At 55.9% G+C, this 22,816-nt stretch overlaps 9 protein-coding genes across 9 annotated transcripts; 5 read left to right on the forward strand and 4 right to left on the reverse strand.

Annotated features, from left to right (window-relative positions):
• The first annotated feature begins 1,294 nt into the window (after positions 1-1,294).
• On the forward strand, positions 1,295-2,854 carry KVR01_011214 (ribosomal 60S subunit protein L38). The gene is made up of 4 exons (XM_044787845.1): positions 1,295-1,490; positions 1,558-1,591; positions 1,672-1,800; positions 1,887-2,854. Exons 1-4 carry the CDS (start codon positions 1,461-1,463, stop codon positions 1,937-1,939), a joined length of 246 nt encoding a protein of 81 aa, XP_044639589.1. The 5' UTR covers positions 1,295-1,460; the 3' UTR covers positions 1,940-2,854.
• Positions 2,855-3,391: 537 nt separating this feature from the next.
• KVR01_011451 (mevalonate kinase) lies at positions 3,392-5,921 on the reverse strand. The gene is made up of 2 exons (XM_044782494.1): positions 5,195-5,921; positions 3,392-5,108 (listed from the first exon to the last, which is right to left on the reverse strand). The coding sequence occupies exons 1-2, from the start codon at positions 5,387-5,389 to the stop codon at positions 3,825-3,827; spliced, it is 1,479 nt and encodes a 492-aa protein (XP_044639826.1). The 5' UTR covers positions 5,390-5,921; the 3' UTR covers positions 3,392-3,824.
• Positions 5,922-6,740: 819 nt separating this feature from the next.
• Positions 6,741-10,767, forward strand: KVR01_011166 (bifunctional protein farnesyltransferase/protein geranylgeranyltransferase). Its single transcript, XM_044792958.1, has 3 exons — positions 6,741-7,200; positions 7,329-8,033; positions 8,087-10,767. Exons 1-3 carry the CDS (start codon positions 7,155-7,157, stop codon positions 8,962-8,964), a joined length of 1,629 nt encoding a protein of 542 aa, XP_044639541.1. The 5' UTR covers positions 6,741-7,154; the 3' UTR covers positions 8,965-10,767.
• On the reverse strand, positions 9,685-10,584 carry KVR01_011285 (uncharacterized protein; the record flags this gene model as incomplete). Its single annotated transcript, XM_044794182.1, has 2 exons — positions 9,685-9,916; positions 9,980-10,584. 2 exons carry the CDS (start codon positions 10,582-10,584, stop codon positions 9,685-9,687), a joined length of 837 nt encoding a protein of 278 aa, XP_044639660.1.
• Positions 10,768-11,016: 249 nt separating the features above from the next.
• Positions 11,017-12,950, forward strand: KVR01_011484 (methionine--tRNA ligase MSM1; the record flags this gene model as incomplete). Its single annotated transcript, XM_044785230.1, has 2 exons — positions 11,017-12,558; positions 12,624-12,950. The coding sequence occupies 2 exons, from the start codon at positions 11,017-11,019 to the stop codon at positions 12,948-12,950; spliced, it is 1,869 nt and encodes a 622-aa protein (XP_044639859.1).
• Positions 12,951-13,221: 271 nt separating this feature from the next.
• On the forward strand, positions 13,222-13,996 carry KVR01_011427 (uncharacterized protein; the record flags this gene model as incomplete). Its single annotated transcript, XM_044793944.1, has 2 exons — positions 13,222-13,243; positions 13,311-13,996. 2 exons carry the CDS (start codon positions 13,222-13,224, stop codon positions 13,994-13,996), a joined length of 708 nt encoding a protein of 235 aa, XP_044639802.1.
• Positions 13,997-14,712: 716 nt separating this feature from the next.
• Positions 14,713-15,940, reverse strand: KVR01_011358 (uncharacterized protein; the record flags this gene model as incomplete). Its single annotated transcript, XM_044787067.1, has 3 exons — positions 14,713-14,856; positions 14,965-15,799; positions 15,855-15,940. The coding sequence occupies 3 exons, from the start codon at positions 15,938-15,940 to the stop codon at positions 14,713-14,715; spliced, it is 1,065 nt and encodes a 354-aa protein (XP_044639733.1).
• Positions 15,941-17,540: 1,600 nt separating this feature from the next.
• KVR01_011480 (DNA-directed DNA polymerase delta subunit POL31) lies at positions 17,541-22,696 on the reverse strand. Its single transcript, XM_044791394.1, has 4 exons — positions 22,555-22,696; positions 21,223-22,499; positions 20,702-21,157; positions 17,541-20,515 (listed from the first exon to the last, which is right to left on the reverse strand). Exons 1-3 carry the CDS (start codon positions 22,599-22,601, stop codon positions 20,937-20,939), a joined length of 1,545 nt encoding a protein of 514 aa, XP_044639855.1. The 5' UTR covers positions 22,602-22,696; the 3' UTR covers positions 17,541-20,515; positions 20,702-20,936.
• Positions 18,287-20,473, forward strand: KVR01_011198 (uncharacterized protein; the record flags this gene model as incomplete). The annotated part of the gene is made up of 1 exon (XM_044788302.1): positions 18,287-20,473. One exon carries the CDS (start codon positions 18,287-18,289, stop codon positions 20,471-20,473), a length of 2,187 nt encoding a protein of 728 aa, XP_044639573.1.
• Positions 22,697-22,816: the final 120 nt, after the last annotated feature.

Raw genomic sequence — 22,816 nt, forward strand, 5'->3', positions numbered from 1 at the left:
CAAATGAGCTATGGATACCCAGGTACCAATTCTACAACTGCACGCTCCCGAGCGTGTACGATTGCCACAATCCACGATGGCAAATCCAAGGTTACGAGCAGTGGTCACCGTTCCAAGAACCGCCATGCTCTGTTCCTAATATCCACAATGGTGAAGTCATATAACGCATTGGATGCATCCGGTGGCGCATGTAGGCAGGCCAGAGACCCGGATAGCTTCACGACCAGTGGGTGTCCAAACGAAGAGCAGAGTCAATCGCTTCCCCAAGACCCGGATGGCAACGTGTTGATTCCACATCTGCCTGTCAGCGCCAAGACCAATGTGTCCCATGGTGATACTTCAGTCCTGTTTGCTTCTCTCGATGTGACTCTTGTGCTCAAGGATTCGTCCTCCGTGGGATGCGAAGATTGGCTCTGACCCTCTCAAGTAGCTGCTCCCTTGTGTCGCTGTCTTGCGGGTGGAGATCTCGCTGTACGCAGTCAGTCGGCCAGCCAACAAATCTGCGCGAGTGGTACGGGCACCACACATACTGCAGCCAACCATCTCCTCATCTCTTCTCTTGTCCAAGTCTCGGGTTCTCCCTTGGGATCCTCCTGGGCTGGGAACATGTCACCGCCCCAGATCGACCAGACTCCAACAGCTGTGATCAGCCCCGTGAAGGCTACATAGATGTTACATGTCAGTGCCATTCGAGAATTTCACAGCATTTATGTATAAAGTGATGTATTTATCGGGCCCGAGTTGACTCACCCAAGACCATGTTCTGGGAAATTGTCAGCTGATGATGATACCTAGGTATGGGGGTCTTCTAGAGTAGGGCAAAATGAACCGACCTTGGACTTCATCGCATTATCAAGTGGAGTAGGCATTTCGATGAATGAGAATATGTCTCAAGAGGTATCACTTGATTGTGGTGAGTAAGTAGATGTTTACCGAGTCGATTGGAAGGTATCGCTTAGGCGTGTAAGTGATAAAGGAGGGGTTGCCGCGCAGCGCAGAAGGCTTCTGATTTATAGGGATGATTCTATGGACCAAGTCGACTGAAGGATAATTAAACTTTACAAAGAACACCTGTACTCATCCTTTAGTCACAACCTTGAAACTGGACAACATATAAGTGAATGGCAGGATCGCCGTGAAAACAGCCGCAGAGAGGTGTAGAGGTGACGAGGCCTCTCCAGTTTCGGGACTGCGCCACGTCAGCCACACTGAGTTCCACTCGCTCCTGCGTCTGCGGGCCCAGACTCTCTCGACCGAAACCGGTTAGCGTTGCTCTTGTACCCAGGTATCGCCCGTCGACCACCCCTCCCACCTGTTGATTGTGCAGGCCAGCACCCCTGTCCACCTTCCCGCACACATTTTGGAAAATTCCACTCTGCTCAACTCATCCCTCAGACCGCGACGACAACTCTCAATCCCGGACAGCCCTCCCAGTATCAACTGTCAGAAAATCAGTCAAAATGGCCCAGGAGATCAGCGACATCAAGAAGGTGCGAATTGATGACCCATTACGGATTTTTTTTGGTGTCAAATTTGGCTAACAAACGGCAATTACAGTTCATCGAGGTCTGCAGGCGGAAGGATGCCTCCTGTATGTTACGATCGCAACCGACGAAACAATTTTGAGCAACTGGGGAACGAATGTTTATCTAACCAATTTCGAACCTCCAGCCGCCCGGATCAAGAAGAACAAGAAGACCTCTCTGATCAAGTTCAAGGTCCGATGCTCTAAGCACCTGTACACCCTCTCGCTGAAGGACGCCGAGAAGGCCGAGAAGCTCAAGCAGTCGCTGCCCCCAAGTACGACTCTCCCACCACCACCACACACGCGAGGTCGCGAGAGAGAGAGAGAGAGACAGCAGAAGACTAACACATCCGGATAACAGACCTGCAGATCAAGGAGGTTACCAAGCGTGAGAAGAAGGTCAAGGCTGCATAAGTCAGCAGTCTAGGTCTGGGAACGACTTGATTGAGCGGAGGGTTTTGAGGAAGCAAAAAGGTCGATGGCGTCTGAAACAAGGAATCAAGGGCCATCTCGTCCGGGTCTGGACGAAAGGGATTCATTACTGGGCGTCTAGGGATACCTTGCAAATTGAAGCTCACCAAAGCCACACACATTGGAGGCTTGTCCGAAGTAACCTCTTCTCCGTCCCCACTGGCCCAGCATTGAGACGCCACTGTGTGCTGGCATGGCAGGTGGACGCACCTGGACATATTAACCAACCAGCCTCGCAACGACACCTACCGAAGCCCGATATCGTCGACGAACATTGGAACGGGGCCCGCGTTACCGACAGAGCACGATATGCCAGGAAGCTCTGCCTGTCTCCCAGACATTGGCCATCCACCAGTCTGGTGACGAGATCTACTTGGAGTCTTCCTTTCGTATACTCTTCGTGTTCTTTCGACCTTGGAGTCTTGCGCAACAGCCTAGGAGAGCCATCTGGTCTCGTTGCCATGACGGGGCATCCTCGCCTGACTACCATGAAGACGATATTGAATGTTGTCAACGACAGGGCCGCGCCGTTTAGGACATGGAGTCCGCCCCGCACCATCCGCAGTTCATTAAGGCCCTCACAACACAGTCCGTTGAACCAGTGTCGGAGCGGTTGAACTAGCCAGGACCGAATCCACCGCGGGAGAAGAGCGTAACGTAGCTGTAAAGGTGAACTGCATCTTCATACAGCAATGCCCAGAATACTCGTAATAGGGGCTGGCTGGGCCCGTAGACTTCTTCGATCAGACGTACACCACCACCACCACCACCACCACCAGCACGGATACCATCTCTGATGCATACATTGATCACTGATACCAATACACTGTAGAAAAGAAGAAGAGACTAGGTACAAAATTCGTATCCTTGCCGCCATATAACAAGTCGTCCAGCTGGATTGGCTGATATTTTGCCCTTTTGACCAACCTTGGGACACAGCATGCATACATGCGCGAAATGCTATTCCCAAACCACACCTTATGTGGTCCGGAGTCTTTCCATTCCGCAACCATGAAGTGACGGGTTGTGAGCAAAATTCCCTTGGGCTAATCAGTTGCTCATAATAGAAAGTAACAGTTGGACGTTTTCTTTTTTCACTGGCAGCACCGGATCATTTAGCAGAGATAGACTTGTGAGTGAGTGCCATGAGGATTGGCCGTAACATCAAGTGAGTAAAAGCTTGGGTTTGTCTGGGATGAGGGGCTACCCATCCAATGCTTTTGGGCTTCACTCGAGGCGCATAAGAGAGTTATACCCAATGCATATCATAGCGGTTTGTTCTTTATCAATAGGATGTAGCTGGTCTCAGGTCAGTGCCGTGTCTTAGTAGGGTATACAGGAGACTGAGTTGATAATATTAAGATACACCAAAGTACTAAAGTTTACGTTGCTTAAGAACTGTGAACACAGCTAATCCTTCGCCATTTGTAAGATTGCCCAGCAGCCAGCAACTGACCAAGGAAAATTCCTGGCAGATTATGATTGTTTTCCTTCTTTCCTAGATAGGTTCAGTCAAGATCTTGATCGTCCAGACATGACGGGAACGCGCGGCAGGTCCGAGGCCCATAAAACGGCCGTCTTCAGCATTTTGGATCAAGTCATGTCTTCCAATTCTGTCCGCTTGCTCATTTTCTCGTTCAGTAAGATTATTATACCGTCATTAAGTGAACAGCTAAGATAGGAGCCGGGACAAAAATAACGGGTGATCGGCCCAGTCGCTCAACCGGATTCTTGAGATGAATCAAAAAATCGTCTCCAGGCACATTTGTGACCTCTGAAGTTTCCATGTGACTGGGGCGTTTACATCTTCCAGCCACGCACATCCATCCTAATGCGACTCTACCCTCCAGAACTTCCAGCCTTCCCTCTCACCCGCACCCCCGTGGACCCCAACCAGCTTTTCGACCCCCTCGTTGCCCTCGACATTGAGGAAGAGGTCCAGGTCAATCTCCATGCCGCCGTCCTCGTCCTCGTCCATCCCGTTCTTGATGACCGCGGGATAGAGGACGCCAACGCCGTCACAGCCCAGCGTCGTCTCGAACTTCTCGTACCCCTCCTCTTCCAGCTGCTCGTCCAGGCGCGCGAGCTTCTCCGGCGGGACGTCAGGCCGCAGGAGGGTGATTGAGCAGCCGCCACCTCCGGCCCCTGTGAGTTTTGTCCAGCCGATTTCCTCGTGGTCGACCAGGGCGCGTATCCGCTCCAGCCTGGGATGTGAGACGCCGAGCGAGAGCAGCTGCCCGTGGTTGACGGTCATCAGCTCGCCCAGCCTGCGCAGGCTCTCCATGTCCTTGCTCTCGAAGCCGTCCTCCTCTATCAGGCCCTCCGCCGTCTTGGTGATCTTGTCGATGGTGTCGAGGATGCCGCCGACGAGCTTGGGGTGCGAGTCCTTGAGCTTGGCGACCTTGGCGACCTCGTTCGCCGTGGACCGCGACTGTTTGGTATTTACCAGCAGCAGCGGCAGCTCTGGGAAGTCCCACAGGGGCCGCACCTCGGGCGCCTTGCTGTAGTCCGTCCGCTGGAACACCACGGCCTTGCCTTGCGTGGAGACCGTGTTGTCCACGCCGGACGGGTTCCCGTGTATGGCCATCTCGCCGACGAATGCCCACCTGTTGATCCTCTCCACCTGCAGCCTGGCCTCCTCTTCAGGCTGGTCGGGGTGTGGGCCTGAAAGGGCTCGTAATTGTAGGAGCAGAGCGGCGGCGAGACAGACTGCGATTGAGCCACTGCTGCCGAGGCCGGCGCCGATTGGGATTGTAGATCGTAGTGTGTATGAACAGCCCGGGAACGACTGGTTGCCCAGGGAAAGGAATATATACAGGAATGCAAGTGCTGAGTTTCGGTGTATCTTGCGCACGGCCTCGGGCTGGTCAGGGGATATATCGTCTAAGTGAGGCTGGACCGCAGCGATCAGATCGGGGTCGAGGCTGGTGACGAGGTCGTAGTAATTCTTCTTCTTGGACGGGTGCGAGAAGGTCGCCCACGGCAGTTGGTCGATGTCCCACGTGTGCGACATGTCGACGTCGGGGAAGATCAGGGAGACGGTCCGTCTTGATTTCGACAGCGTGGTGACCAGGAGATATGAGCGGAGAGAAGTCGCCGCAGCAATGGCCGCCTGTTAGAACAAGATGGGTCAGCGGGTGACACTGAGCGCCGCGGCGCATTAACAGGCAGCGCAGCTCAGCGATGGGGCGCTCTCACCTTCCCGTGGACGACGGCATGTTCGCCAAAGACAATGACCTTGCCCGGGGCAGAGACCATGAAGGCAGGCATCATTGGGCTCGAGAGCTTGCGAGAGGCCTTCCTAAGATGCGCCGACTTGCCATTCGTGTAAGGGTGTTCCACGCCATTGGCGGCGTGGCCGTTGGCGGTGCCGTTGCCGTTGACGTGCGCCATGGCTGCAAGCTGATGTAGCGTCAAGCTCGCACAACACAGCTTGTGTGCGATTGAGCAAGACCTTGGGGCGGTAGGGAGTTCTTGAGCGATCGGGACGTGTTGGTGGACACGGCCGACGTGGAGGTGGATCTAGAAGATAGCGGAGAGCGCGGTGTTGTTTGGTGGGTATCGCAAGGGCCCAGAGCCGAGTCGGGGTCCTGGATCCTGGATCGTGGGTCGAAGCGACAAGCTATCTATGTTGGTTGTCAAGGCTGGGGGAAGTCCGGACCGTAGTTCGAAAAGGGCAATTCAGAGAGAGAAGGGGTTCGGAGAGTGATCGGACGAGATCAAACATCAGAAGACGGACAGACGGGCAGACAGACGGGCAGACAGACGAGGTGACGGAGGGATATCCTGCCTTCTCGATTCAAGCCATGGTGGTGGGCTCGATGAGTCGATGACAGACAGCCCCGGTCTGGCTGTAGCTTACATGTCGGAAACATAAATTGGGCAATTACCCACTCACTTACTCGGGGTTTGCCTTTGTTGGGAGGAACGTGGCACAGCAAGTACTCCGTACCTGGGTAGCCCACAGAAGGACACTAGGTAATAAATGATAGCAACAGGGGCTGTCATCGTCTTCTCCGTTGCTTTCATTGGCCCCTGGATCCTACGCTGCTCACCGTCTCAGCCTCGTCGCTCGACGGCTCGACGACTCGGCGACTTTACCTTACATGCAGAACTACTATGTAGTAATTTCTGAAATTTTTGCCGTCGTGCAGCAAACCTCAACCGCATGCATTGCTGCGGTGGTACCAACCAGTGGTAAAATGACCAGAATCGGCAAGGATCGTATGTACTAAGTACCTCGATAGAGCTGGCTAGCCATGCACCCCAATGCAGGGACCACTTAGCTATAAGTATTAAGTACCTTAGTATTAAGCACACTAGAACATTTCCATTTGGGGGAACCGGGGAGAATCTCTTGGCACCAGCCGGTATGCCAGCCAACTAGACAGTCTATGTAATATTTCCCATAAGGGCATCGTCGTCTTGGTGAGACCACACTGCTGTACACAATACACAGCCCGGCTGCACGAATTATATTTCGAAAGCAGGGGCCATTGGCACACAAACACACACACAGATCAAAAATCCCCAATGGCGGTTCATGTACTCTTCAAGACATCATGATCCTGTCAGCTTACCAGTCTCGTGACCCCCAGCTGGGGGCCAAACTCAGCGGACACTGCCTGATTCGGGACATTTCCGGTTGGGCAGCTTGCCGTTGTCGCCGAGTCTGCAAAGTGCCCTCTCGCTTGTCGATGGTGAGAGAGCTTATGGGCACCGGCGTGCACCTATTTAGTGTACAGTCTGCTACCCGGCCTAATAATTTGTGACGCCGGCCCAAGCTTACAGGCCACGGTCTGTACTCCGTACTCGGTGCCGCGTAGAACAGCCAAGCCCCAAGCTAGGCCTGTCGAGCCGACAAACTAAGACATGAGCTGCACTAAACATTCGCATGGCATATTCCAAAAGGCCGAGGGGCGGAAACTAAAGAGGCTTGACGGAATGCTGGCATTGTGCGTGGGATTGTCCCTTGATATTGTTTGATCAAAAGTGCCATCACTCAAGGTCCTGCCCCGCATTTCGGGCACCTGCTGCTGAAGGGAGCTGCCAGGCTGCTTGGCATGGTGGGCTGTGGGGGAGCTCTGCTTGCAGACAACCTGGGACAGTTGCAGTGACGAGCCGTAATCCGCACGACCACCCTCTCCCAGGAGCAAACATGCCGCCCAAATCAAAGGCACAGCCAAAACAAAAGGAGCAAGAATGTAGGAAGATTGCCGTCCCCACTGCCATCTGTCTGTCCTGCGTATGGCTCAGATCACCCTCAGTCCCATCCCACAAGGCCTCTTATCAGCCCCGTCTTGCTAACAACTCCTCCTCCTCCTCGCTGTAGCAACACCCGTGGACAACGAGCCTTTTAAGACTATCTACGACCGGAGCTCTCATATATACAACCAAGGTCATCCATACGCCCCCAGTCTTGCCGCCCGGGGTCCCAGCGGCCTCTCCCCCTCCGACCGGACCCTCTGGGCCAACGCATATTTCGCCCGCACACCTGCCCTCCTCAAGCGTATAAACAACAAGGCCCAACGAGACGTTTGGAAGTGCGTGAATGAAGCTGGTGGGCTCCCGCTGAGATCAGTCAGGCCGGTCCGTCCCACTGGTGCTGGTGGAGCTCCTGCTGCTCAGAACAGCAGCGGAACAGACTCGAGCGGCCAGCCGGATTTCATCTGGGGCAGGGACAGGTTCGGCGCAGACCTGGGGCACTCGACCCCCGAGCAGCTCGACAGGAGAAGCGAGAGGGCTTTGCAGCTGTCCGCCTTGGAAATACAGCACAGCCTCTTCTTGGAGAAGAAGGAACGTGCGAAGGCCGGCTGGCTCGATCCCAAGACGAACGAGGCAGTCTCTGTGACGGTAGACGAGGTCGAGGAAGAGAAACTACGGAGGAAGGAGATCGCTAGGCTCAGGATGGAACTGTACGGCGAGCGCACGGGGGAGTACGGGACGGATCCCGCATGGGACGATGTCGTTCCTATGCCCATCGAGGAGCCCGAAGGTGCTTTGGCGGCTATTGCATACCCTGAGGAATATGCCGAAGGTTCGACCGCCTCTCTTGTAAAATATTGTGCATGAAACGCTAACAGCTTTCAGCAATCTCCTATCTTCGGGCTGTTATGGCCAAAAAGGAATACTCCCCTCGCTGCCTGCGACTAACGGAGCACATCATCTCCATGAATCCAGCCCACTATACCGTCTGGCTGTACCGCTTCTCGATAGTGCAGGGCCTGCAGATCCCCATTTCAGACGAGATCGAATGGCTCAACCAGGTCTCCATGGAGAACCTGAAGAACTATCAGATCTGGCACCACAGGAGGCTCCTCATGGACCACTACTACCCGTCGATCGAGTCGGATGCGGACGAGAAGGCCAAGCTGGCCAAGTCCGAGGAGGAATTCCTCACGCAGATCCTGGCCGAGGACACCAAGAACTACCACGTCTGGTCATACAGGCAGTACCTCGTCCCCAAGCTGGGGCTATTCGGGGAGGCAGAGCTCAGGGCCACCGAGGCGCTGATCGACGAGGACGTGCGCAACAACTCGGCCTGGTCGCACCGCTTCTTCATCGTCTTCACCGACCCCGCGAACGCCACGCCCGACAGCCTCTCGACGGAGCACGACCCCAGGGTCCCCGCGGACATCATAGACCGCGAGGTCAGGTACGCCGAGGACAAGATCCTCCTGGCGCCGCAGAACCAGAGCCCCTGGAACTACCTCCGCGGCGTGCTGGCCAAGGGCGGCCGCAAGGTGGGGGACCTGCAGGGCCTCGCGGAGCGCTTCGTCGGCCACGTCGGCGTCGAGGGCAGCGAGAAGGTGACCAGCTCGCACGCCCTGGAGCTGCTGGCGGACATCTACGCCGAGAAGGGGCAGGTTGACCAGGCGGACCTGTGCCTCAGGCGCCTGGGTGAGAAGTGGGACCGCATAAGGCTGGGATACTGGGAGTGGAAGAGAGCGTCTCTGAAGAGCAGCTAGGCGGGCGTGCTGAGATTTAGGTACACTGGGATATCATGTTCGGATCAAGTCGAGCATTCGAGGGGCGTTCGCGCTAGGTTGTACGGGATCATGATGAAAGGACTACCTAGTCAACATCAATGTCACCGTCAACTTGTCTTCAAGGAATTATGAAAATTGGCGAAATATTGGGGGCAAAATCAAATTTCATATCACGGAGTCTGCATTGAGTGCAGTGTTTTTTATCAACTGATGAAGGTTTTTGACCTATTTCCTGTGCTCAAATGTGGCAACTGATGTATTCCCGTTGAATGCCGAACAGTAGCCACCGCCGCCCGTAAATTCTGGTGCCTTGCCATGGCTAAAGGTTGTTGCTCAGACCGCCTTAATGTTCATCGTCCCAGAAGGAAGCAGTCTACGGCTCGGTATCCTCCTCTGTAGCCCATTGACTCCTACCATCACCGTCCGACCCCGACAGAACGCCGTCGTAGCGCTAGCTCTGTTGACCAGCTCGCAATTCATGCTGAATCTGATGCGGTTCCAAAATTCCTGTCGCGAAGGGAGAACATTCCTATTTTCTGGGTTGGTGGCTGCGTCGTCCTGATTCCTTTCTCCTTCTGGGGTGTAGGTTTCCCGGCTTCCTTTGTCTCTAGACATCCTGACGCACACCATCCCTGTTGAGAACGTCCATGCAGCCCACAGTGTCGTCGAAGTGCCTCGCGTGGCAGGAGAGACTGGCATTTAGCCCCAGTGCCAATCGCGCATTCGCTCGTTGCCAGAGCTGCGCCGGGACTCAAGCGGGAAGACACCCCCAGGCAGGCGGCCGTACCGGTAGGGATCGTAGTGGTTATCATGACCGTAGCCATAGCCGTAGCCGTAGCCGTAGCCGTAGCCGTAGCCGTAGCCGCGGTCCCTGCCTCTCCTCTGTCTCTCAGACCGTCGCGGCGGCGCGTGCCTGCCCCCGTGCCGCCGGCTGTAGTATTCATCTTCTTCATCGGTTTGTCCCTCTCCAGGCTCGAACTCGGCGCCGCTCTACAGCGTCCTGTAGTTCTGCGAGGAGATGAGGAACTTCTTTGCGTTGCGCGGCGGGTTGCGCCGGCCGACGACGTCCCAGTTGGGCACGAGCACGAACACCTCGTGGAACCGCACGTGCTGCGTCTGGGTCTCGGACCCGGGCCCGCCGCCGAGCAGCTTCAGGGTGCCCGTGACCGTCACCAGCATCGAGACGCGTCCGCCGTGCCGGTCGGGCCCCTGCTTGAGGATGTGCTCCGGGCACCCGAGGCCGTAGTCGTTGTTGAGCACCTGGGTGTCGTAGCTCGTGACGTCGTAGCGCACCTTGTGGTTGTTGCTGTTCTTGTTGTTGTGGTGGTGCTCGCCGTTGGTGGTGGCGCCGGCTGCTGCTGCGGCGGCGCTGCGGCGCTGCTGGTCCAGCAGGACCTCGTACTCGGAGGGGTCGGTCAGGTGGGCGCCGTTGATGGTGACGTCGGCGGTGATGCCCGCGTCGGTGTACTTGGACGACGAGTTGACGTAGTAGGGCGTGAGCAAGCGGGCGTCGTTCAGGTCCTGGTAGTACCAGCTCACGAAGCTGTCTGCCCCGTTGCTGGAGACCTTGACCTCGGTTTCCTGGGTTGGGAACGACATGACGGAATGGGCTGGGCCCGAGGTCGAGGGACAAAGAGCGACGACCGAGTTGGGTTTCTTGGAGGTGTAGATTGGTAGATTTGCCAAGTTTGTTGTTTCTTGGGCTGCCTGTTTGGCCAGGTACTCGGGCAAATTGTGAGGAGGGCAAGATGTCGCGGGCGATGTGAAGTGGGTTAAGTCAACTATTTACGTGCCTGCGGGTGGACAGTGCGGCGCATTGTGAGCGATCGCTTTTTGACGGCAGCTAATAATGGCCCTCTCTTAGTCCCTACAGTTATCGGCCACTTAGATTGGCACTTTGCTTATCGATTAAGCTCTGCCCATCACTTTCACCTTCGGTGGTGTGTTGCTCTCACACTCACTCACTGGCAGTTTTGCCTCCCGTTTGAAGTGCCACCGATTTCGTATTTGGCAGGAATACAATGACCACAGATGGACCGAATATTCCTACGTTCGGCTGGTAGGCTCAGGAGTCTCCACTCGGCCTCTCTGCGGCGGCCTGCCTGGGTTTGCTCTTCCTGTCGTCACAATGGGCTTCTCAGGCCATCGAGAGCTCGCGCGTATGCCACCGAGTCTGCAACACAGCCTGCAGCGGAGACTACATCGGAGACTGCAACGGAGACTACGGGCTCGGTGGGCCAGACCGAATCAAAACCATACTATGTGACGACGCCAATCTTCTACGTCAATGCATCGCCACATATTGGTCACTTGTATACCATGATCCTGGCCGATGTGCTGAAGAGATGGCAAAAGTTGAAGGGCCGGAAATCAATCCTTCTCACGGGCACGGACGAGCATGGCATGAAGGTCCAGCAGGCCGCGGAAAACCACGATACTCCGCCCAAGGAGTGGTGTGACATCCAGGCCGAGAAGTTCAAGCAGTTGGCAGCCAGGGCGAACCTCGCAAACAACTTCTTCATCCGGACAACGGATGAGGATCATAAGGAGGCTGTCCGGCACTTTTGGTTCCTGCTCCAGGAGAAGGGCATGATTTATGAGTCAAAGCACGAAGGCTGGTACTGTGTGAGCGACGAGACCTTCTATCCCGAGTCCATGCTCGACAGGAAGGTCGACCCGTTGACGGGCGAGGTGTCTTACGCGTCGATCGAGAGCGGGAACTCTGTGGAATGGACCGAGGAGAAGAACTACCACTTCCGAATGTCCGCTTTGAAGGACCAACTTCTCGAGTTCTACAAGCAGAACCCCGACTTCATCACGCCTAGCTCTCGAATGCGGGAGGTTGTGCAATGGGTCCAGAACAACCTGGAGGACTTGTCAATATCTCGACCCTCCAGTCGCTTGGACTGGGGCATCCGCGTGCCGGGTGACGATACCCAGACCATCTACGTCTGGGTGGATGCACTCATCAACTACTTGACCAAGGCTCGCTTTCCAAACTGGCAACCAGGCCAGGAGACCATGGGTGGCTGGCCGGCCGATGTGCACGTTATAGGGAAGGACATAGTCCGGTTCCATGGCGTTTACTGGCCTGCGCTGCTGATGGCGGTTGGACTGAGCCCACCAAAGAAGCTCCTGACCCATGCTCATTGGACAATGAATGGCAGGAAGATGTCCAAGTCCCTGGGGAATGTCGTCAACCCTTACTATGCCATCGACCGGTGGGGCGTCGATACCATGAGACTATTCATGGTGCTCGACGGCGGGTTTGAGAACGACGCAAACTACGACAACGAGATCATCGTACAGAGGTACAAGAAGATTCTGGCTGGCACTTTCGGCAACCTGCTGAGCCGGGTCACGCGAGGCAAGGCTTGGAATGTGAGGGAGAGCGTGCAAGCTGCACCGATATTGACAGCCTCTCTGCACCAGTCCAAGGTGGGCGAACAGTACAAGGCGGTGTTTGAGGCTCAGAAGGCCAGAGTCGAGTCTCTCTACAGCGAGATGGACGAATTGATGGAGACTCCGAACCCCAGGCGGGCGCTCATGGCCCTCATTGAAGTCGGATTCACGGTGAGTTCAGTCATGCTCGCATCTTATTGCTACCGTAGATCTAGTTGGACTGACAAGCGCAACAGACCAACAGATTCTTTACGGAAATGGCCCCGTGGACGATTGCAAGAGAACTGAAAGAAAAGAGCCCTGAAGAACAAATGGACGGGAAGGCATTGATTGGGCAGACAATCTACATCATGGCCGAGACCATCCGCAACATGGGTATCCTCCTGCAGCCATACATGCCTCAAAAGGCAAGGAATATGCTGGACACCCTCGGGGTGCCGCACGAGAACAGGACGTTCGATTTTTGCGGCTTTGGAAAAGATTCCGAGTACGGGGAGCCCATGAAGGACCCTGGCAGGACTGCTCAGGAGAGCCTGTTCCCTCCGCTCGATGTTGAAAATTAAACCTTCCGGAAGTCATCTTGGTGGGGAGATTAAGTGTACTAGTTGTATCCCATAGAAATTTGTACTAGTACGTGTATGAGGAGGTGTATATGAAAGGTTTAGGCCCTTGGATGTCACGGACGGGTGGACACAGCCAGTGGTCTGCTTGTTGCCGGGGCCGACCGGGCCAAAGTGGAAGCCTGGAAGGGACCATTGCCCGTAATACACTGCACGATGGAATTTTCGCCTCTCAACCCTGCCTTTCGTTACACTTTCCACCTCACAAATCACCATGAGAATAAATGAGAACATCGGTAAATAACACGTAACACGTCCCTGTACACTTGGGAAAAAAATTGTTCACTGACAAATGAGGGGCAGCTATCTCAAAGCAGGACCGCGTGCTGCTCGTTCCCTACGAACGCCACCATGTGGACCGCTACAACACCTGGATGAAAAGCCCGGAGATCCAAGAGGCAACGGCGTCGGAGCCGTTGACTATAGAGGAGGAGTATGAGAACCAGCAGTCATGGCGCGAGTCCCACGACAAGCTCACCTTCATCCTCTGCAAGCCAGCCGCCATCAGCGACGAGCCCGACGCAGCCGTCCAGGCAGGCGACGTCGACAGCCCCGACAAGATGATCGGCGACATCAACTTCTTCGTCTACCCCTGGCTCGACGAGGCCGAGGAGCTGGGGACGGATCTGCCCTACGTCGAGAACCTCAACTGCGTCGGGGAGATCGACGTCATGATCGCGTCCCACGAGGACCGCGGCAGGGGCCTGGGCAGGGCCGCGGTGTCGACGTTCTTGCACTACATCTGGTCCAACCGCCTGGCGATCCTGCGGCAGTACCAGCCCGCCGTGCAGCTGTACCTCAAGTACCTCATGGTCAAGATCAAGGCGACCAACGCGCGCAGCATCGCCCTCTTCAAGAGCCTGGGCTTCGAGCAGGAGGGCGGCCTCAGCTACTTCGGGGAGGTGGAGCTGGTGCTGCACGACCTTGAGCGCCTGGCCACGCCTCCGGAGGGGTACCGGGTGGTTGGATATAAGCGTCCGGCCAACTGAGGCTGGGTTGGTCAGGAAATCATAAATTATCACTGAGGCCTCACTTGATTCAGCCTCCAGTTGACGTGCGAGGGAGCTCGGCCTCTTTGGATTCATTCCCGCTGGCAGAGGTCCCGGACCAGGGTCGAGACATAACTACACTTGGTGGTCAGCTTGCAAGACGGTGAGGTACTGGTCCCGATCTGCATACGGCATGGGGTTGATGCCAAGGGGTTTCGTACCAGCTGGCCGAGCCGCTGCCGCGCTGCGGAGGGAAGCCTACCACGAGGTAGCGCATGGTTGCTGTGTTTATGTGTGCCAATTTCGGCTCGAGGGGAGGCTTCTGCCTTTCATCATGAGCATATCCCAGATCACCATCCCTACAAATATGCCCCAGTCAATTGGGAGCTTGCAGCTCGCAGAATTCCAGCCATCTGCCCATGAACCGATATTTGGAACGTCAAAAGATATTATGCCTCTGCAAATGGATATGCGGGATACTCTAATGTAGGATGAGCTGTAACGGTGAGACCTGCCTCCGGATGCTCTGGTGTTGCATGGCCTGTCTGCGCACGCTCACTTCATTTATGACTCTTTCACCCTCTGTCTATGTCCTCGCGCCTCTAACAAGCCGTTGAACCCTCGTAGTCGCAGCATTTACCAAGCCGTCGTCTGTTTAGATGACAACAAGGATTCCTGGACGAAAGAACGGACAAGACCTTCATCTGCGTTCCGTATTATACACCAAATTGCTTCCTGTACTTCTCCAGCATCTCCAAGTTGATGTTGGAGCCACCGCAAACAACGACGACAATGTTCTTCTGAGCCCACCCCTCGTCTGAAAGACCCTCTCCAAGATACTTCCTGAGGTCGCCCTTGTACTGTAAAATGGTCAGTAAACGGTTCGACCAACTGCCGACCAACAAAGTGGTGGGAGCCAGGTTCGACATGTCCTAGCAAAGCGAAACATTGTGTTTGTATACACTTACCACTGTAGCAATCGTTGCGCTGCATGCACTTTCCACCAGTATCCTCGCGTGGTCCAAAAACTTGACCATTGCATCAACCGCGTCCTTGTCCGTGACGACTACACTAATCAAGTCGCCTCCTGCCTTTTCAACCCAAGCAAACGCCTGCTCGGCGACCCTCGGGGCCCCGAGAGAAGTCGCAATAGTAGTAATACCAGGGAGTGTGACCAGCTCCCCCGCCCTGACGCTGGCGTTGAGACTATCACCACCCTCCGTCTCCACGGCCAGGACCTTGGGGCCCCCGTAGCCAGAGTCCTTGAGCTTCTGTACCCCCTGCATGACGCCGCACATCAGGCCGCCGCCGCCGACGTTGCAGACGATGGCGTCGATCTGTTTCTGCTCGTCAGGGGCCTCGGACATCTGCGCCCTGAGCTCGTCGACCAGGGTCGCGTTGCCGTCCCAGACGTGCGGGTGGTCAAAGGGCGGCACGTACACGGCCCTCGAGCCCGGGTGGGACCTCTCGAACTCGGGGATGGCGACCCCGCGGAGGTGCCTGTCCGCCGCCGCCCAGTTCTCGCCGACCTGCACCACGTCGGCGCCCAGCTCGCGCAGCTTGCCGATCATGAGCTGCGAGGTGCTCATGGGCACGATGACCGTTGCCGGCCGGCCGAGGGTCGCGGCGGCCGTCGCGCATGCCAGGCCGGCGTTGCCCCCCGAGGAAGAGTAGAAGTGGACATCCTCCGCCGACGTAGAGGGGGACTTGGTCGACTCGACGGCCCTCACCATGAGATTCCCGATCCCTCGGGACTTGAAGGAGCCTGATGGCTGCAAGTTCTCAAGCTTGAGGTAGATGTTGCTGTCGAGACCGATCAGAGCAGGTCCCACATTGGAAGGGGGTCAATCATACTGACCAGCCGGCAACCCGAGATAAGGGGGCTGAGTAGACACATGGTGTCTCGATCCACGGCCTTTGTGTGTGTTTGGAAACTGATCCCATTTTCGAGGTTTTTGGTTGGTTGCGTCAAGGGTGGTTTCGCTTCCACCAAGACAAACCGTTGAGTCTAAAACGACAGCGGCGCCTCCTTTATACCCAAACGATGCAAGTCCGGTCTAGCCAGAGGTTATCAGCGGCTCAAGCTAGTCTCGACAGAAGGAATGACCACTTTGCTCGATCGTGGTGGGCGGTAGATGTGATACAAAAGCGGCGCTATAGGGTAATGATTATGCAGTCGGGCAGGTGTGAGTCTGTATGAATTACCTAAAACCCGACCATCCGTCTTGGGCAGGTGATGATCCTCGTAAGAAATGGTTCCTGAGCCGAGCAGCTGACGAAGAGTACTTAAATGCCGTCCAGTGCAAGAGAAAGAACTGTCTAGATCGACGGCGCAGCTTGCTGGCCTACGCCAGAGGTCGCCGTGCGCGTTTGCGCGCAAGCGTTCCAGGCACCGATTCTGCCGCCGAAACGGGGCCGCGCTAGGCTACGGAGCGGGAGCGGGAGCGGGAGCGGGAGCAGCCGCAGGCCGGACATCGGACGGGAGACCAGAGATGGGACGAAACCACTTACATGTCCCAATCCGCTGGAACCCTCAACATCATTCCTTTAATTGGAAGTGAGAGCAATGAGTTACAAGCTATGCATGCTTGTTGATAATTCTGCAAGCACCCAGACGTCTCTTCTCACGTTGAATGAAGATAGAGACGACTTGTACTGGCCTCGTTCATGTACAACTCTGTTGGAACCTGAGGTAACCCAGTGATGGAAGCTTCATTGTGATAAATTGTGCTTTATCTCTCAAAGGGAAGGAGACTTGATGTCTCTGGCTTGATTATGTGAGGTTGTGGGTGGAGTTGCCCCTGACTACCATCGTCAAGACCGTGTCTAGTGCCTCAAGTCCAGCAGAACCTGATAAATAATCATAGCATGTGATTCCCAAAACGACCTCAGGCAGCGACTTCTTGCTGCCCTGGGGATGTCCCGTGGTTGAGTGAGCAAGCTGGTCACCACGGTGATGCCAACTGCCTCTCTGCCTCTCTGCCTCTCTGCCTCTCTGCCTCTCTGCCTCTCTGCCTCTGCCTCTCTGCCTCTCTGCCTCTCTGCCTCTGCCTCTCTGCCTCGCTGCCTCCCTGCCTCTTGCCATACTCCATCCAACCCCCTTGTTTTTCTGCTTCTTTTTTTTTCCATGTCCAGCACCAACTCATCCTCCAACTCAGCTGTTGCCCCTTTCATCCTTCCGGAAATCACTGGGCTTTGGGCACTCAGTCGTGCCGGCTTTTCAGGTGCTTTTCAGGCACTTCCTCCCTGCTTACAACCCCCTTTCCCCAGACTTTGGCCAGACTTTTTCTGGACTTTGTCCAAATTTTCAACCTAATTCCAGTCCATACTGACAACAATTCTTCAAACTTGGGCACATCCGCTGCGTCCACTGACGCTGAGCCGAATCACTGTTTGTGATTCCCTTGCCTTACCCCATAGCCTTTGTTTGTCAGACTTGACGACAGGACAAGAGGTATGTATCTCATCCCCATGTCTTGTCCCGGATGACTTCTCATCACAATCACCAGGCCAACATCACACATTTCATTCTCTTAGGCTCTTCGTTCATCTTGAGCTCTGCACTGGACTCTTGGCCTTGAGACAAGACGTAAGTAATTCATCTCATACCTTACTTGGGACGTCACCCACCACCATCCCCCAACAGTTTCCAGTCAACATCACACACCTTCCTCAACTCAGACACCTTCACCCCCATCTTGGACACCTCCTTCACCCTCATCTCATAACCCACGCTCACCTCTCGGATCAGAGACAAGAAGTAAGTAATTCATCCTCACACCTTGGTCAGGACGATCACTCATCACCATCCCCCTCCCCGCCAGCTTCCGGCAGCTTCCGGACACCATCACTCAACCTTTTCGCCTTGGACTCCTTCAGACTCATGTTTGTTTACTCCTTCTCCATCTCCAACTGCTTCTCCATCTCGGACTCCATCTCCCCCCCAGACTCCTTCATCTCAGACTCCTTCTTCATCTTCATCTCAAACACAACACACCACACCTAGCTGTTGCCCCAGAGACAACACAAAGGTAACCCTTCTCCATGCTGTTTTTAGGACCATCTCTTGTCTGTATTCTCAGTCACATCCATCCGGGAGCATCACACACCTGCTCCAGACCAAATTCCAAATCCAGATTGTGATCTTCATCCCTTGGTGTTGAGGAACACATACAACTCAGGCCCGTTCGACCTTGTCCCACAAGTAAGTAGCCTCCCCTTCATCTCACAGCCACTGCATACTGCCATCAGAGACTGACCCTATTCCCAAGCTGTCACCAAACAGCAGCAATGCCAGCCTATGATGACTCCCTTCACTGCCCGGGAAAGGGTGCCAGTGCCCTCAACCGTGGAACGAGTATCAAAGCCAAGCACTCCCCTCCACAGAGACTGGGAGGGGCTCCACTGAAGACTCCGTCGCCGGTGACGGATCTCAGTCACCGTCGCGCAAAGCGCAAGCGGTCAGAAGAGCGCCTGGCCAGTGACAAGGCGCCCAAGAAGGCGCGCCATGGCAGTCCGCCTCGAACTGACACCAAGATGCCTCAAATTGACCCCAAGATGGTGATCGACCTCACAGGCGACGACGTGGATTCGGTCAAGAAGCCTCTGTTCAAGAGTGCAAATCTTTTTGCAAATCTTTCTGCAAATCTTTCTGCAAATCGTTCTGCAAATCGTTCTGCAAATCGTTCTGCAAATCGTTCTGCCAATCGTTCTGCAAGACTCATCACAGACACCGCTCCCGTTGATCTCACCAGCGACTCTGAAGTCAAAGCTGTTGACACTCCCCGAGACGGACGTGGTCCAGCTCCCCGTGATGTGAAACGACCCATCACTCGCACGCCTAAAGGCGACAAGGACCTCGACTTCATGCTCGAGTCTGACTCTGAAGACGAATCTGAGAAGACTCCAGCTGGCACACCCCTTACACCCGCTCGCAAGACCGCAAAGCCTGGCGCAGTCGGGAACGAGTCTGGCCTGGTAACTCCGGGCACACCTAAGGCCCCACGCGCCATCGAGCAACCGCAGCAACGAACACCTCTCCCCACAAGTAAACCAGCTACCCAGGGCAACCCATCCCCGGCACAGGGTGCGATGCCAATTACTCCGGCGCCTGTCCGAATGCAGCTGATGACCGAGTTGCCATTCCAGCGTGATGGGCTCGCAACTGGGTCCCCAGGCGCTTCCGGCGCTCTGGGATCACCCTCCAGGACTGAACCAGCGGGAGAGGGCACCGAGAACATTGCCCTTGGCCTCGCTAAGACATCATTGTCTGCCCCCCTCGAGAGAGAGGCCTCTGACGAGTCTGAGTCGTCTGAGTACCAGCCACGCCGAGGACGCAAGTCTGGTTCTCAAGTCGTGGTCCGAAAGCGCGCCGTTGGCACTCGGAGGACTCGTGTCCAGGCCAAGCCCAGAGAGAAGCCGGCACGCCCCTCTCGCATCGTGGTGCTCGCAGCATCGCCCCTGGACCTGTTGCGGATTTCTTTGCGGCCAAAGCAGCGACCCGACATCCCGATAGGAACGAAATGCTTCCTGGTCCCGCTGCCTGTCGAGCTGCAATGCAACATATACAAATACTTGCTGCTTGCAGATGGCCCCATTCGGCTCCTTCACCAATGGTCGCAACTTCACCACAACCAGCGCTCAGGTCTCCACCCCGCCATCCTTCGAACCTGCAAGGCGATGTTCAGCAGCGGCGTTGCCTACCTATACGGTGAGAATGTCTTTAGGTATCTGGTCCGCGACACACACAGGCACCATGCTTTCCAGTCCTCCAACTGCCGCATCAATGTGCCCAAGTACATGCCCCTCTTTCGCAACCTCGAGCTGCAGATCGAGCCCTCCCGGACAGAGAACGCGTACTGCACTGCGATGGGTGTCGCGATCGAGCGGCTGAGCGATAACGTTACCACCAACCTCGAGAGAATCACCATTGACGTGTCGCCTAAAGTCGAGGGTGAAACGGTGACGGTTATTGGATACTTCTACACGAATGGACCGATCGTCCAGGCTCTGAAGACTCTGAACACCAGGTACATTGTCCTGCGTGTGTTTTTGCTTGTGCCCGTGGCTGAGATCGACGATGAGACCGACGATGAGATTGACGATGAGACCGACGATGAGATAGAGGATGAAGACGAGGCTGAGGCAGTTGCTGAACCAGTCGCTGAGCCAATCTGCCTGATCAAAAAGTTCGACATGCGACGTGAGCCAAACCCGTTTGACAAGGGAACAGCGAAGCCTCCCGCCGATCAGCTGGACGACCTGTGTTCTCTGATCACTCGCGCGGTTGAGAACCCTGCAAAGGTCGTCGCAGAAGGCTTGTTCGAGAGGTGCGATGTGGTCCCGCGGCAGTATGGTCGCCACGCCGGCTCGTTGCCGGTTACATATGGAAACGACGGACTCGGTGACGGGGACGAGAGTGGTGATGGCGACAATGGAGACAGCGATTACCAAGACTCAGACTCGGACTCGGACTGAATGTGCAGGCAGGCCGAAGGAAGATAAGGAAGATCGTAGGTGCTTGAGGCGTTTATCAACCGAGGATTGCATATGAAGAAGACCTAGGCGACGTCATTTGAATTGTCGCCGAGGACAAGGAAGCGGAGGAGATATCGACGGCTTCAAATGTTCTTGGGTCCGGATGCGACTCTTTTTGAGGGGTCAACTACCTCTCGGGCCTGGGCGTAAATAGGAAACGCCACTTACCAGTGTAAATTTTCAATTCTGTACAAAACCACCACCCGCTTCGCTCTCACATAGCCACTAAGAATCTGTAATTATATCTTGTTGTTGTTGATTGGTATCGTGATGCCACAAATCTCGTGAGCAAAGTGCAAACTACCTGGGGTTCTTCCTCATGGACTGACTGACTTCCTCCCCAGCATATCTTCCCAGATGACAAAAGTCGAGGCCCCTCCCTGTTGGAACCGAAAGGACTAAACTATGACGTTGAAATCTTGACGCGTGACACTTCCAGGGTCTCAGTGTCAAGCAGCACCAGCTCCTTTGACTCGGAGAACGAAGGGACCGCAATGAGGCGGACTTGCTGTCCATCAGGGCCATCGACGACTTTTGTGCCAAACTCGGGCTGGCAGCCCACAAAGTAGACGTGAGGACACTCAGTCATGACGAACGGGTCGTCGTCCTGGAATGGATAGCTCCCTGTTCACTCAGTCAGCAAACCGCGGTTCCAGCGCAGAGAAGCCCGACGCGGCAAGGAGACTCACATAATGTGTCCGGCGCAGTCGGTGCACTGCACCTCCACCGGCACATGACCTCCATCATCCCAACCCTGTCCTCGCTGTCGATGTACTTGTAAAGGTCATCCACATTCTGGCCACCGGTGCCGAGCAACCTCCAGCCGTCCACCTCTCCCTCCCACGGATTCGTCACCAGGTCCAGCCAGCCCTTCTGTTTGGAATTCGGCGCGGCGGCGTACGGCCTGGACTTGGGAAACATGGCGGTGTGGATTGGCTGCTGGGGGTAGCTGGCGTTGGCAGGGTCGTGTTCTGCCGGGAGGACGGTGACGGGCATTGTGCGGAGCAGAGCGGCCAGGAAACGGTCCAGGAGCGTCGACGGCAATGCGTTGTACGAGCTGGCGTCGTAGCCGTACTTTTTCTGCGCGGCCTTCTTCTCCCCGGCGGACTCCCCAAACCGTGGGTTCGCGGCCGCGATGGAGTTGCCTGCGATGATCAGGCGGCTGATGTGAGAGATTTCTGCCTGCGCGCTGGGATCCAGGGCCTGGCCGAGGAGGTACTCGAGGAGGAGATTCAGCTCGAACGCGTACGAGGTGTCGTTGCCGTCAAAGTTGAGGCCCGAAACAATCGCAATCTTGCTGCTGCTGCCGCCGGGGGCCGAGGCGTCCGTCATCTCGACGTCCTCGGATCTCGCAGCGGCCTTCTTCCCCTTCGCCGCCGGGCCATTCGCATCGTTCTGTGGCAGCTCCGACAGCGCCCACCTCTCGGGCTGCGGCGGCAGGTCGGCGAACTTGACATCGAGCACCTCAAAGTCGCCGCTCGCATTCTCGGTGCCGACGACGGCGATGATGCACCCCGTGACGAGCATGACGGACTTGAGGATGTCGCCGGTGAGCCGGATGCGCCCCGAGTCGTCCTCCAGCATGATGGTGTCGGCGTCGTCGACGCCGTCAAAGTACTTGCCGACGGTCGTCGGCGCCGAGATCCACTTGTCCTTGGAGACGTCGTCCAGGATGTTGGGCTTGAGCGACATGTCCATGTACACGGTGCCGGCGACCCAGCACAGCTCGCCCTGGCGCACGTCCAGCACGCGGTCGGCCTTCTTGGCCGTCTCGCCGCCGATGACGGTGCCCCCCCACGCGGCCTCGGCGACCTGCTCGACGGCAGGCTTTATCTTGGTCAGCCGGAGGAAGTACGTGTCGGCGTACTGCTGCTGGTAACTGCGGCCCTTTTCGAGCTTGAAGGTATCCAGCGGCTTGTAGGCCGACTTGGCGCGCTCAAGGGGCTCCGGCGGCGGCGCATCGTCGCTGCAAGAAATTGTTAATTCCAAGGTGAAGATATCTCGGTCTCACGGGCACGTACGAAGGCGGCTGGAGCAGCATTGACTCAATCTCGTCCAGGGTCACCATCTTTGCAATACTTGGACTTGTATGCACGAATAACGACCGCAGTGGTAGGGAGAGGCTGCTGCTAAGTTTTGGGGTGAGGTCCAGCAGACGCGTCCAAGGAACGCTGGGGAGTGAGACGCGTTAATGGGCCTGCTTCTGCATTGGGCAAGCCCCCAAAATCTACTAGGGAAGGTGCAAGCCCCGGTGGGCTAATCCCTGTACGACGTGGGGTTCTT

Source organism: Diaporthe batatas, assembly GCF_019321695.1.
Source record: "Diaporthe batatas strain CRI 302-4 chromosome Unknown Contig00015, whole genome shotgun sequence".
In the NCBI taxonomy this organism is placed as follows: domain Eukaryota; kingdom Fungi; phylum Ascomycota; class Sordariomycetes; order Diaporthales; family Diaporthaceae; genus Diaporthe; species Diaporthe batatas.

Coding starts and splice junctions, on each gene's coding strand:
- KVR01_011214 (XM_044787845.1), top strand. CDS start 1,461: ATGGCCCAGGAGATCAGCGACATCAAGAAG. Junction 1,491..1,557: donor AGATCAGCGACATCAAGAAG/GTGCGAATTGAT, acceptor CGGCAATTACAG/TTCATCGAGGTCTGCAGGCG. Junction 1,801..1,886: donor CAAGCAGTCGCTGCCCCCAA/GTACGACTCTCC, acceptor TCCGGATAACAG/ACCTGCAGATCAAGGAGGTT.
- KVR01_011451 (XM_044782494.1), bottom strand. CDS start 5,389: ATGGCGCACGTCAACGGCAACGGCACCGCCAACGGCCACGCCGCCAAT. Junction 5,109..5,194: donor ATGCCGTCGTCCACGGGAAG/GTGAGAGCGCCC, acceptor TTGTTCTAACAG/GCGGCCATTGCTGCGGCGAC.
- KVR01_011166 (XM_044792958.1), top strand. CDS start 7,155: ATGCCGCCCAAATCAAAGGCACAGCCAAAACAAAAGGAGCAAGAAT. Junction 7,201..7,328: donor AAAACAAAAGGAGCAAGAAT/GTAGGAAGATTG, acceptor TCCTCGCTGTAG/CAACACCCGTGGACAACGAG. Junction 8,034..8,086: donor CCCTGAGGAATATGCCGAAG/GTTCGACCGCCT, acceptor AACAGCTTTCAG/CAATCTCCTATCTTCGGGCT.
- KVR01_011480 (XM_044791394.1), bottom strand. CDS start 22,601: ATGGTGACCCTGGACGAGATTGAGTCAATGCTGCTCCAGCCGCCTTC. Junction 22,500..22,554: donor ATGCTGCTCCAGCCGCCTTC/GTACGTGCCCGT, acceptor AATTTCTTGCAG/CGACGATGCGCCGCCGCCGG. Junction 21,158..21,222: donor GACTGCGCCGGACACATTAT/GTGAGTCTCCTT, acceptor CTGAGTGAACAG/GGAGCTATCCATTCCAGGAC.